The 13,117-nt window shown below is 47.4% G+C and overlaps 1 protein-coding gene across 1 annotated transcript in view; it reads left to right on the forward strand.

The window, feature by feature from the left end:
• Positions 1 to 190: 190 nt before the first annotated feature.
• The window catches only part of GLE1 (GLE1 RNA export mediator), a 32,877-nt gene continuing 19,950 nt past the window's right edge, over positions 191 to 13,117 (forward strand). Inside the window, exons 1-9 of the mRNA XM_066580351.1 lie at positions 191 to 318; positions 2,834 to 2,989; positions 3,110 to 3,235; positions 4,772 to 4,920; positions 5,006 to 5,066; positions 7,386 to 7,634; positions 9,852 to 10,092; positions 12,212 to 12,324; positions 12,423 to 12,492. Coding sequence (XP_066436448.1) covers positions 229 to 318; positions 2,834 to 2,989; positions 3,110 to 3,235; positions 4,772 to 4,920; positions 5,006 to 5,066; positions 7,386 to 7,634; positions 9,852 to 10,092; positions 12,212 to 12,324; positions 12,423 to 12,492 — 1,255 coding nt within the window. The 5' untranslated portion in view covers positions 191 to 228. The remainder of the gene's footprint in view (positions 319 to 2,833; positions 2,990 to 3,109; positions 3,236 to 4,771; positions 4,921 to 5,005; positions 5,067 to 7,385; positions 7,635 to 9,851; positions 10,093 to 12,211; positions 12,325 to 12,422; positions 12,493 to 13,117) is intronic.

Below are 13,117 nucleotides of genomic sequence, written 5' to 3' on the forward strand. Positions count from 1 at the left end.
CCCCTGGCTCGTCATTGGTTCATTTAAAAATCGTCCCAAAAGAACGCGTTTTCTGATTGGTAAACACAAGCGAAGGGGCGGGATTTAGTAACGTCCGTTGTCCTGACAACAGCTGGCGACGCGTTCGACTTCCTGCTTTCTGATACAGTCACGTGACTCGTGACCCGGAAGCAGAGAAGTGGATCCCGGAAGTTGTGTTTCTGGCAGTGTGGTGCGCCGGGAGTTACGATGCCGGCCAGACGGTACTGGGAGACCCTGGAGGCGCTGCAGGACTCCTCCAAGGGGAAGCTGCAGTACAACAGACGATGGAGCTCCGAGGTAAAGGTTTTGTAGAAATTGTGCCTGCCCCACCTCTGGGGGCGCCCTACAGCGTGTACTTAGAGATTTGTTATTATGGAGCCTTTGACATCCGGGTGACAACTCCGCTGCCGTCATGGAGGTTGTTGGACGGATACATGTCTTCTAGGGTTTGTCCGCTGAGTGTGGTTGAAAGACTTCAACTCCCAGCATGCACTGACAGCCCCAGCTTGTCGGTGAGTCCACATATCCGCAGTAGTCACTGACTGCTATATTATATGTGAGTGCTGGAAAGCAAGAGCAGGTTTTTGCAGCAGTTCTTCACTGCGGATAGTAGATGACATCTGGAGCAGGGGACTTGGGCAGGAGTTGTTGTAAGTGGACATCCCCTTTAAAAAGAACCTGTCCGGACTTTCAAGCATGCCGTCCACCTACAGATTCCTGAGGTAGAGCAGGTTCTAAGTAACATATTACCTAAGGCCGAGAAAAGGCACATACCCATCCAGTTCAGCCTGTTACCCCAAGGGCAAGGAAGTCAGGACAGTGAACTACTGGCAGAATGCTCTGCTTTCTACTCTCCTCCTCCCCGGAGGTTGGTTGCAGCTCCTACGGACATCGCAGCTCGAAAAATTGACTTTTAAAATTTCCAGTTCCGCATGCAAACTTGGCTGACCGCTCCAGTTGTGAGGCCGGGCCGTCTCTGCTGAGTTCCTTCCATAAGCGCCGCTCTCTGACTGGGTGATGGGACTCTCACACACGTGTTTGGAGGCTGCGGATCAGATCAGTAGGCTGTTCTGTGGACAACCCAGTCGTCTGCACATCTGCAGCAAGGATCCCGCTTCCAGGAGGAGGCATCTCTGATCATTGGCACAGGAGATGTCACCCAATCAGAGAAAGGAGGTTTTATGACAGGATCTCCAGGCAGCAGAGACGGTCCAGGCTGCCAACCATCCGGTCGGCTGGGATCTGCATGCAGCGTGGGGAATTGTAAAAGGCGGTTTCACAAGGTGTGATGTCCGCAGGAACTGGAAGCAGATGACACTTGGAAGCAGCTGCCCATCATCCGTGGCTCCAGGCGGTGTGGCGCATACAGAACTGATGACTGCTTCACTTTAAATGTGCTTTGCTCTGTCGGATTTATTTAAGGGACGTCTGTTGGTCCTTCTAAGCCACAAAACTGGTCACCGCCTTAGATTGTCACTGGAAGAGCAAGGGGTTATGTACCTGTCACCCCCCTCCCCCTCTCGCCCTCCCTAATAATGCTACCATTGCAAAGACCTCACCGTTGTTCTGCACCATCTAACAATGAGCAGTAACTGTCCAATGGGTGTTACTTTAATTTGAATAGATGATGTGGTTCTGCGCTATATCCTCTCTCCGAATGACCACAGGTTTCTTAAAGGGGCGCTCACTTTTCATCATTTACTAGCTTGCGTTAGTCTCATTATTTCTGTAATATACTTGCATTAAAAAAAAAGGTGTTGCTTTTACCACCGTAAATCATATTTGAAGTGGCTGCCAGTAGGGGTCTCACTTCCAGCTTCTCTGCAATCCACTGCCTGTCGTTGGTTGCAGAGCTTCTGTAGTAACAAGGATGTTTTCATAGTAACAGGGGGAGGCGCTGTCTTCAAAGATGGCTTCTGTGCACTTATGAGCTGCAGGGGGACAGATTTTCAGACACTGTGATAACCTGCATAATCTCTTCTCCTGCTGTTAGTGTGTTGGTGTCAGCACACATTAGTGGGTTTACTAATCATTTGGCCAGTTTATAAATGCCTGAAAGTCCTGGGAAAGCAGCGGAGTGGGCGGTGAGATACTGACTGTCCCCTGCTGATTGGTCCAGAGACGATGCAATGGCGCATGGGAAGTAAGGGCAAGGAAGTCAGGACAGTGAACTACTTACAGAATTACACTTCCCCCTCCCGGAAAGCTGGCTGCAAACAGCAGCAGAACCAAAGAAACATTCTAACATATTATAATGTGCTGTCAGACTTCCTTTAAAGGGTAACTGAACTTTTGATGTCATAGTGGCATGTTGGAAGTTTTGAATACTGGGGGGTCCGGGTGCCAAGACCCCTACCAATCGCTAAAAAAGCAGGCAGAAGCACTCCTCTGAGCACTGAGCTCTTTCATCTGCTTCAGTTACTACTCTGAGCAATGTATGAGCCTTATAGAAAGTCTATGGAGTCTGTATACCGCTTGCAGTCACAGCCAAATAGGCACCGTGCTCAGCTGAGTGCTTCTGCCCGTTTGTTTTAGCGATTGATCCCCGAACCCTCACTAATCAAAACTTCTGACATGTCAACTAAAAAGTTTAGTTATACTTTTAAAGAAGTTGTACAGAACTCGAAAACATGGCTGCTGACCAACGCTCTATCTGGCATTGCAGCTTGGCTCTGTTGTAATATACGGGGCTGAGTTGCAATACCACATACAGCCTGTTTACAGCTGTGGTGCTGGTTGTGACAGCATGTGCCTCTTCTCCTGCTCAGCTTCTTTACCTTCCTTTCCTGATTATTTTCTCCCTATCTATTAGAATGCTCTGGGTATCAACGAAAGTACTGTGGCCTTATCAGAATACTGTGCTTGGGTGCTGGATAATGTGAACAACGGCACAGAAGCAGACGACACTCCGGTGGAGAGCCCGTTGCTGGAAGATGACTCCTTGTCCATCGCCGCACACAAAGAGTCGGTAAGTTGATGATTATCTTCATTGTTCTTGTTGCTGATCCTCCTCCTTGGCTGAACTAGATGGACGTTGCCTTCATTCGGCCTAACCTACTATGTTCTTCTCACTGACTTGTCTTCTCAGGATAAGCGGCGCTCTGAAGAGTCACTTAAAGAAGCGGAATCGCCATCACAACTGCGGATGGATAAAGCGATGGAAGTTGAAGGCAGTATAATGTTATTTGAGAAGGCGCACAAGATGAAAGTGAAGGTAGGTCCACCGGTAGATGTGTTTGATGATGGAGTTTACCTTTTAAATGGCTTTCACTTCTAAAGAGATTTATCTCCAATCTACAAGGTGGAAGATAAATGTCTGATTGCAGGTACTTCCTGTGACCGACACACCCGAATGCCCCATGTGAATGGTGTGACTGCGCACTTACCTAACTACCTCTCGATTCCCATCTGTGGGACAGGCTCGCCTAAGGAAAGCCCTCTTGAGCTGACTTGCTGTAGACGTTCCGCACCTGAAAAAATCTGCGGCAAATCTAAGACTCCGTTTGATGCAGAATTTGTTGTGGATTTTGGTGCCGATCTGCAGCAGATTTCACCCTTTCAGCTTAAATTTAGTTGAAGGGGTGAAATTTGTGACACATGGTGCGGATTTTGGAGAGACTGCAGTGGCGGCGAAGCGTTGCAGAGTGAATATGTAGTCTGTTATTTTAATACTGTAAGCTCAGCGAAGTTTTACAGAGTATTATGTCCCCAGTTAACCCCTTTAAGGAAAATCTGCAGCAAATCCACCCTGTGGGAATGTGAAATTAGGGTGCTGTACAGTTTAGAAAAACTTAGCAGCTTTCTTCTAATTACAGCGCCACATCTTTCCATAGGTTGTGTGTGGTATTGCAACTCAGCCCCATTCACTTCGATAAGGCTAAACTGCAGTAACAGGCACAACCCAAGTACAATTGTGGTGCTGTTTCTGAAATGGAAGTAGCCATGTTTTAATCCTCTACAACAGGGGTGTCAAACTCATTTTCACCGACGGCCACACAGCCGTATGGTTGCCTTTAAAGGGCTGATTGTAATTGTAAGATGCCATAGTAATAGTGACCTCAGTAGTAATAATGTTCTCTAAAGTGTCTCTAGTAGTAAGCGTCCCCTATATTGGCCCCAGTAGTAGTAAGTGAGCCCCATAGTAGCCCCAGTAGTAATAGCGACCTCTCTATTGGCCTCTGGCTGGGCAGCATCCTTACAGGCCTTCCACTTACCAAGCCTGCAGCTAGGGTCCAGCGGCAGCAGCCACCACTGAGCCTGTGATCGCCGACCTCTCCCCTCAGTGTCTGTGATCAGTACAGGATGGCGAGGACAGGCGGAAGAGATCAGCAGTCACAGACTCTGCACTGTTGCCACCAGACTGGAGCTGCCAGCTGGGTGCCAGACCGTGGCAGTCCGGATCCGGCCCGCGGGCTTTAAGTATGATATGTGCTCTACAACCATAAACATAATCTTTTGACTTGTCCTCTTGTTCACAATTCACTAATATCCATTACAGGTAAAGTTGGGTGATAACCAAAGTGGCAGCCATTGCGTCTTCCTCAGTGGTTATCGCCCTACTTTCCTGATCCCTGAATGCCAAACCTGTCCATGTATACCATGACACCTCCTGTGCTGTATATCCAGGTACTTCAAGCCATCAAGTCTCCTAGGAACCAGTCTGCAACCCAGAAGGGATAAAAAATGTCCCCCAACATTCCTAGTGACTTGTTTAAGAGTGAGGGCACTTATTTCCTCTCCTGTTTTTCAGGAAGATCTGCAGACTCGCCTTGACATGTGTGATCAGTTCAGCAAGTCTATGGCTGAGAAGTCTGCAGAGCAGCTCAAGCGCTTCGAGGAGATGATGGAATTGAAGCAAAGACAAGAGAGGCATCAGCTGCTGGAACAACTGGAGAAGGGGTGAGGGAGGCTAAGCGGTCAGCGACTTCATTGTTATGTAGCGTCTGGAGGGTCGATCACTGATGTCTTTACTCTTTTTGTGAAGGTCTAAGGAGGCCCTGGGACAGCAAGAGAAACTAAAGGAGGAACATCGGCATAGAGCAAAGGTCAGCGCCACGTGACTGTCAAGTCGTATCTGCCACTTGGACCGGAAGTCCAACCACACTGTGTGAAGTGTCCACTTGCTAGGGGTTCAATCACTGAGACCCCTAATGATTTTGAAAACGTCACACCCCACATTCCCCATGTGAGTAGAGCGGTGGTACACAGGCTGGACCGCAGCTGCCTTCACCTCTGCAGGACAGAAGGAGATCGATGCACTTCCATAAAAGTGAATAGAGCGACTTTTAAAAATACCACCGCCTCTCCATTGATTTTTAGGCAGTTGCGGTGCGCCCTTCTCAGGATCGCTGGGGGTTCCAGCGTAAGCAATCATTTTACTCCCTGGCTTGTGAATAGTGGCTAAATGTTTTTAGTGATAAAACCGTTTGACCTCTTGGCAACATCCGCTGTACTTGTATAGCAGATGTGTGTGGGGATCAGGACCTGAGCCCACTCAGTACACGGAAGCTGTGAGGTGCCTTTGACAGCTGACACCCGGCTGCAGCAGCCGTGATCAGACTCTAGACAGCAGAATTTAAAGGTCTTGAGCGGCGCCCTCCCTGCTTATGAGCTTGAGGGTTGCCACTTGGGTGTCATGGCAGCTGGGGACCTTGTGAAGACTCCTAGGGCTCCTATGTATTTCTGCCTACTAAAAACGTTTAGTACCGTGTTGGCCAGTAGAGCAAAATGTGATTGTTGTTAGTAAGAGAAACCAAGTAATATTGTAGATATACCATTTTAATGGCTAACAAAAAGACATGATGTTACAGCGAGCTTTCGGACCTCTCAGGGTCCTTCTTTAGGCTAAATAAAATAGATCCAAAGAGATGGATAGATATACTGTATATTATATAGACAGACACATATGGAAAGGCACAGACATGGTGTGATTAATTTGCACTCCCTCGTAGGTATCATCTATAAGATTACTTAGTTTCTCTTACTGAGAACAATCACATTCTGCCTACTAAGACGTGCCTGTTGCCTATACTATATAACTAACCAAACAGTCGCAAATTCAAGTCTCCTTAGGAGACTAAAACAAAAAAGAAAAGGAAAGATTCATTTTAAAAAAGTTGTCGGAATAGCACTTTTTGTCTTTTTTTCGTCCTACCATATCTAAGAAAACAGATTGTCCCGCAAAAAAATTCTTAAAACTTATTCAGTACATTATATGGTACATGTAAATAGTACCACTGATAATGCAACTCGTCGAGGGCAAAATATTAATTATATCTTTTGAGTGTGGAGAGAAAAGCAAAAACAAAACAACTAAAAATAGTCGTGTCCTCAAGGGGTTAATGATGATGCACACAATTCGGTGGTCTAGTAGCCATCTCTTGCGTATGAGATACAAGGTAGGCAGAAATGTTGATTCATGTTTTGTAATGTGTGACTTCATTTCTGCACATGCCGGCAATGGTTATGGTGAATCATAGAGTCCTTGAGAAAGTCATGTTGCCTGGCGCAGTCGGAGGATGTTCCAGATTTTCCCTTTTTTGAAAAGTGACATCAGCTTTTAAGGGATTGTGCAGTTACTGCCTTAATATTACAAACAGAGCAACACTGACCCATCCTCTGCCGCAATGTTGCCCCGCCGTCCTCTATGTGATTGTTGTGAAGGATGACATCAGCCGAAGTTACTGCTCTGAACTCCTTGCATCATGGCTGTCAGGATGTGAGCGCTGATGCCAGGAGAAAAGGCAGTGATGCCGCAGCCTCTGATTGGCTGCAGCAGTCAGGTGATTTCTGCTGACGTCCTCTTCCACAGCAATCATCGAGAGGACAGCGGGATAACATCGCTAGATCCCCGATGCAGAGGACGGGTAAGTACTGCTCTATTTATTGTTTTAAGGCAGTCGGAGCTACTGCAGCAATGTTGTCCTGTAACCAGACCATCCCTTTGAGTTCTCCTTGCACAGTGGGTGACCGGGAGTGCTGCTCTGCAGGAAAGGAATGCATAGCTAGACCAACAGTGCAGACTCTCTCTACTCACTACTACACAAGTTAGCCGGGCCACCGTGCTCAGCTATTTATGTGATTCCTATAGAAGAGTGTAGAGAGCTGCAAAGTCATCTCTTTGTTCCATCTCTGCTCAGGTATGGTGGATAGCGCCCACCTCAGCATGGGGTTGGGGACCCTGGTTCCAGGAGATTACTTCTGGGATTTGCACCTATCAGACACTTATAACCTTTCCTGTGGATCTGCCATACATGTTCAAGATAGGAATACCCCTTTAGATATAACTTGACTTATAGATCAGCGCTATGCTAGACCTATCCACCTGTGTCCGCTCTCTAACTTATCTTCTTCCACATTCTTAGCTATTGACTTTGAAGCTTCGAGAAGCCGAACAGCAACGCCAACAAGAAATAGAACGCGTGCGACAAGAAGAAGGCCGGGAGAGAATGCGCCGCCTGTGCTTTATACAGCAAGAAGTGCTGCAGCTTGTCCAGAAAATTCAAGTGGACTACAAGCAGCAGGAAGCTCTGCGTGTGGACCTCTCTGCGTACGACCAGAGGGCCAACCAGATATGTGGCATCTTGTCTACCGTCGTTCGTTCTAGCAGTGAGGTAAATGAATTCTCACAAGATACTTATTAAAGCGCATTGAAAGGATCATCACACACTATAAGAGCAGCGATGATGCAGGTAGAACCTACGAGGCATTGAGAGAAATATATTAAACGGGTTGTATCACAATTGACTTTTCTTATCACCTATCCATAGGATAAGTGATAAAGGTCCGATTGGTGATCGCCACTAACCCCCATCGATCCCAAGAATGGGAGTCCTGTTCTGTTAACCCCCCCCTTTTTCTTTTTTTTTTACTGCGGGCTCACTGCACAGTGCGGAGGAGATTGAATGGAGCGGTGGTTATGCATGCATTGCACAGTTCTATTCATTTCAGTAAGGCTGATGGAAACTGCTGAGTACAAGCGCTCGTTGTCTCCAGCAGTTTCGTTGAAGATGAATAGGGCGGCACAATGCATGCCTGACTGCCACTCTATTCAGTCACCTCCTTGCTGTGCGGGTTCAGTGAGCCTGCAGTAGGAAGAAGAGAGACACGGGGCTCCCGTTCTCAGGATTGGTGGGGGTCTTAGCGGTGAGACCCCCACCAATCAGACTTCTATCACTTACCCTGTGGATGGGTAATAAAGGGGGATTGCGGTAGAACCCTTTTGAGACTGTTAATTTATAGATTAGTCTTAATCTACAGTTTGTTGGAGTAAAATGAGGCAAATTTGAGTGCTGCACACCTCCTGTACCTCCGATCAGCAGGTAGGTTTGTACTAACATGTGCACCAATTGCACAAATCTGACAGATTGCAGAGACTCAGCGCCTCTCGCTACACCATAACCATGTTCCATGAAATTCCACCCATTTTCTTGCTACTTTTGAAATGGTGGTGTCCGCTATTACGTCCCTGTTATAGTATGGTCACTATTTCCCAGGTGCCCCCCGACCTGCACCCCTGTTATTCTATCAGGTCTGTTGGTTAATGTAAAGGCCAAAATGGCCGTCGCTCTAGTCGGGTCCTGTACAAGTTGGGTACGGTAATTATATGTTTTAGTAATTAACAAAAACTTGTTACCTTTAGGAGATCCGCAGGTTTCGGCTTTGTAGTTTATATCCAGATAGTTAAAGTCCCCTATAATAATTACCTAATTATGATTTGCTGCTTCATCTGTTTGCCTCAATAATAGATTTTCAGCAGCTTCTGTTATATTTGGTGGCCTATAGAAAACCCCCTATGAGGATTTTATTAGTGTTTTTCCCTCCATGTATCTCTACCCATGGATACGCCACATGTTCATCTCCCTCCCATATATATGTGCAAATTGTGGGCTGTAAGCAGGATTTTACATAAAGGCAACTCCCCCCCCCCCCCCCCCCTTCCATTTTTTACGATCCCTTCTGAACAGACTCTAACCCTGTATGCTTTCTGCCCCATTACAGCTTATATCCAACCAGGTCTCTGTTATTCCCACTATGTTGTAGTTTTCCTCCAGAAATTATTACTTCCAACTCGTCTACTTTATAGGTCAGACTTCTAGTATTAGTCACCATACAGTCTAGAAGGTTTGGTTATTTTTTTTTATATTACGTGTATCCATTCTAACTGTTCTTCCAGTTCTAACTGTACTAACCCTTCCCACTGCCCCACCCCCACTCTCATTGTGATTATTTACACTATGAAAGCGACCTGAAGCCTTTGTTAAAGGGGTTCTCCAAGACTTTTACTATTGGTGACCTATCCTCAGGATCATCAGTAGTTGATCAGCGGGGGTCCACTGCTAAGGACCAGCTGATTCCTGGCAGCCCTGTCCCTTTTGCTTTGGCCCAGTTTGGTACTGAAGACCTCGCTCCTATTGAGTTCAATGTGCCACACTGAGCTGCTGAAATGTTCACAGCACTACCTGCTTCTAGCACTATCTACAGGGCTTAGATTTATCCAAATATCTATCATAGTAAAAATCCTGGAAAACGCCTTTAAATTGCCAAATGGATCCATTAGATTTTGATGGAATCCACCAATGATGTAGTGACAAGGGACGACCGGAATCACTACTTTTCCTGAAGTTACCTGTAAGATGCTTATTTAGTTCCACCCCTCCATAAAATAACTTGTGCAAGTCACCTAAATGAATGTGCTTGGTGACGGCAAGTTGGGATGCAGTCCGCCTGACAATTGTTTAGCTTCTCAGTTCATATTGTAGTATTTTGCAATCGTTCGTCTGATGTGTTCAACCTTACAAATCCTGATCTCAGCTACTTTTCCTCCACAGAGGGGCTTCCCAACTCAGGATGATGTTGGTCTTGGTGAGCGCTCCCTGCAGGAAATGCAAATGTTGGCCAGTACCATAGAGAAGGAGTTGACTGCAGCAGAACAGAGGAAGAAGGCCGAGGAAGAAGCTGCCAAAGAGAAGCAGAAGGAGGCACAACTACAACAGCAGCAACAGCAGCAGCAACAGGCAACGCCACAGACACCGGCTCCGGTACGGGACCAGAAGCAAACTAAGCAAGAAGGCAAGTGCTCCTTAACTCCTTCCCGCCTCAGGACATAAATAGACATCCTGGCTGGGAAGGTGTTCCTGCGAAGGGATCTAAACTTAAGTCCTACGGATGGCACAGGCTCAGAGGGTAAGCTCACGCCATACGCAACAGGGGCTTGCTGTGATTGGCAGCCAGCCTCCTGCTGCAACATCAGAGAACAGGGAAAACCCCAATCCCTGCTGTTAACTTCTTACATCCCTCGATCAATTTTGATTACGGCATGTAAAGTTCTCACAGAGGGAGGGTGCTCCCTCTGTGATGTCATCTGCCCTCCGCCACATAACCAGGGCTGATTGTCCAGGGAGCGTTGTTTTATTCTCACTGGACGCCCCATTCCTGTATCTGTGTCCCTCCGATTCATCCTTATGGAACATACGCACGCAGAGGAGACACGATGCTGGGGCACGTGTGCTTCGGAGAGGCACTGCTCGGGAACGGGGCACATGATAAGTATAAAACAACGCACATTCTGTTCCCTGTTGTTTTTTTTTTACTTGAGCTCCTTAATGTAGTTTATAGAACTCAAAGGTCATGACTGGGTTCTCTTTAGCATCTTTGACTATTGTTAATAAGTATCCCCTATGCTGTAGCTTTCAGATTGGTGCATGTCCAGCTGCTAAAACCCCCACTGATTCCAAGAATAAGGCTCCAGCATTCTGTGATGGGAGGGCAGATGTGCATCGCTGCTTAATTCATTTCAATATGACCAGTGCCATTTTCTAACTATACTATGCACAGTTCTGTGATTGCCAGCGCTGATCACATGAGCAGTACTAGCCAATCACAGAACAGGTATAGTGCATTGGTAGTCCTAGTATTAACAATGCACTATAGGTAATTAGGAAAATCTGAAGATGGTGGCGGACGAAAATAGAAACCTGAACTGACAGAAAAGGCCGACGGGTGAGAAAAGTCTGAACCTATATTTGTCTTTCAATCCCTTCCTGTTTTCTAGATCTTTCCTGTGAGTGAATGGAAATAAAACTTAAAGGGGTTGTCTCGCGAAATCAAGTGGGGTTATACACTTCTGTATGGCCATATTAATGCACTTTGTAATATACATCGTGCATTAAATATGAGCCATACAGAAGTTATTCACTTACCTGCTCCGTTGCTAGCGTCCTCGTCTCCATGGTGCCGTCTAAATTCGCTGGCAGCTTGCTTTTTTAGACGCGCTTGCGCAGTCCGTTCTTCTCCTTTCAGCACGAGCCGCTTCAGTGTGCTCCCCGCTACAGCTCTTCTGCGCATGCGCAGACGAGCTGTCACTGCTCGGGAGCGCGCTGGAGCCGCCATTCTGTACCATCCTCTGTTAGAGGAAGGTGCAGAGCTGTCCCGAGAAGCCGCCCAGCTGTCCCGCCATCCTGCCGCCCAGGTAAGTGATGGGCCGGGGGGGCTGCCGCTGCGATGGGGGGGGCTGCCGCGGGGGGGGGCTGCCGCTGTGCCGGGGGGGACTGTCGCTGCGATGGGGGACTGTCGCTGCGATGGGGGGCTGTCGCTGTGCTGGGGGGGGGGGGGCTGCGCCGGTTACCTGCTGCCTGGCGGTGGGTGACTGGTCGGCCATGTTCAATCCAGGGGTCCGGTCGGCGGCTGCGGGGCGTCTGGTTGTCAGGGAGACACAGCTGGTAGCGTCTCGGGAGCGCGCACGTCGGGCTACAGCAAGCGATGGGAAAAGAGCCGGCGGCCATCTTGGGAAAATTTTTATAAGTTGCTGAAACGCTGGAACTGTAAGTACAAACCAGCTAGAAAAGTCATTTACAGGGGGGCTTAGTAATGTATGCTTAATTAGGGGGACTGGGCAAAAAAAAAAATTCACTGCTTCCTCGAGACAACCCCTTTAAGAGGGTGAAAATCTATACATGGCTCTCTATGCTCACAGCTGAAGTTTTGCTACAGTTGTATCCAGTGTAGAGAATGTCATGTTGGCTAAATACAATGTATCAGCCTTCACCAGGTCTTCTCACTAAGCTAATACAGACATCAATGTGATGCTCCAAACCTTTCACTACATATTTCGGTGCTTTGATGATGCTTCTGAATTAATGTTTCTTGGAACAGGAACAATGTCTTATTAGCCAGTGTCGTCTTTTTGTAGGACTTCAGAAAAGGGCTTCAAAAGGCACATTGCAGAGATTCCTGGAGCTGCAGAAAGTCCTAGAGCAGTGTCAGAACGCCTGTGAAGAACTGGCCACCTGCAAAGATCTTCAGGTACCCAAAGTCATATTTATGTGCCCCCCCCCACACCCCCCACCCCCCTTCCCCCACACAAGCTTTATCATCCTTCTCCTAACTGTCTTCTCTTCCAGACAAAAAAGATCAGGGCCGACCTTCAGAGGGCAGTCACCACCCCGGTCAGCCAGATATCCACCATATCAGGTGAGTGTATGCCATTTGTAACTCGCTGTGATTTCAGCTTAAGGGGGTTGCCCGAGTTTGGCCTTCTAGAGGGATTCCTGTTGGAGAATCTATAGCTCAGGCTAAAGCAGACAACCCCCTATATAACACATGCTATTATAAACTGACATTCCAAAACCAGGAACAGGAACTAATATTGTGTAGGACCCCCTGTAGCCCAGCAAAGTGCAGCAGCTCAACATGACACAAGTGGATGGAAGAGATCTGGAGAGATGTTGAGCTGTCTGGATAGCCACACAGCTCTGGGGTATTTGTAGGGGCTGCATGGAGGTCATTGTCATAGGTTACTTAGTCCAAAATAGTAAAAAGTAGGCAGCATCCACGGTGCAGTAAATATCCATAAAGCAAGCTTTATTCCCCAAGGTCCATCACAGCGACGTTCCAACCCCCCCAGGGGTCTTTGTACTGTGGATCTGGGTCCGATCCGATTTGAAGGCTGGCATCCCCTAATATCCAGATTTTGGTATATTGCTGAGTGCTGGTGTGTACTGTTATTATATGTTACATAGTAACATAGTATGTTCGGCTGAAAGAAGACAATGTCCATCCAGTTCGCCTGTTTCTGCCCCCACCCCCATTGTTGATC

Source organism: Eleutherodactylus coqui, chromosome 10 (genome assembly GCF_035609145.1).
Source record: "Eleutherodactylus coqui strain aEleCoq1 chromosome 10, aEleCoq1.hap1, whole genome shotgun sequence".
Taxonomy (NCBI): Eukaryota; Metazoa; Chordata; class Amphibia; order Anura; family Eleutherodactylidae; genus Eleutherodactylus; species Eleutherodactylus coqui.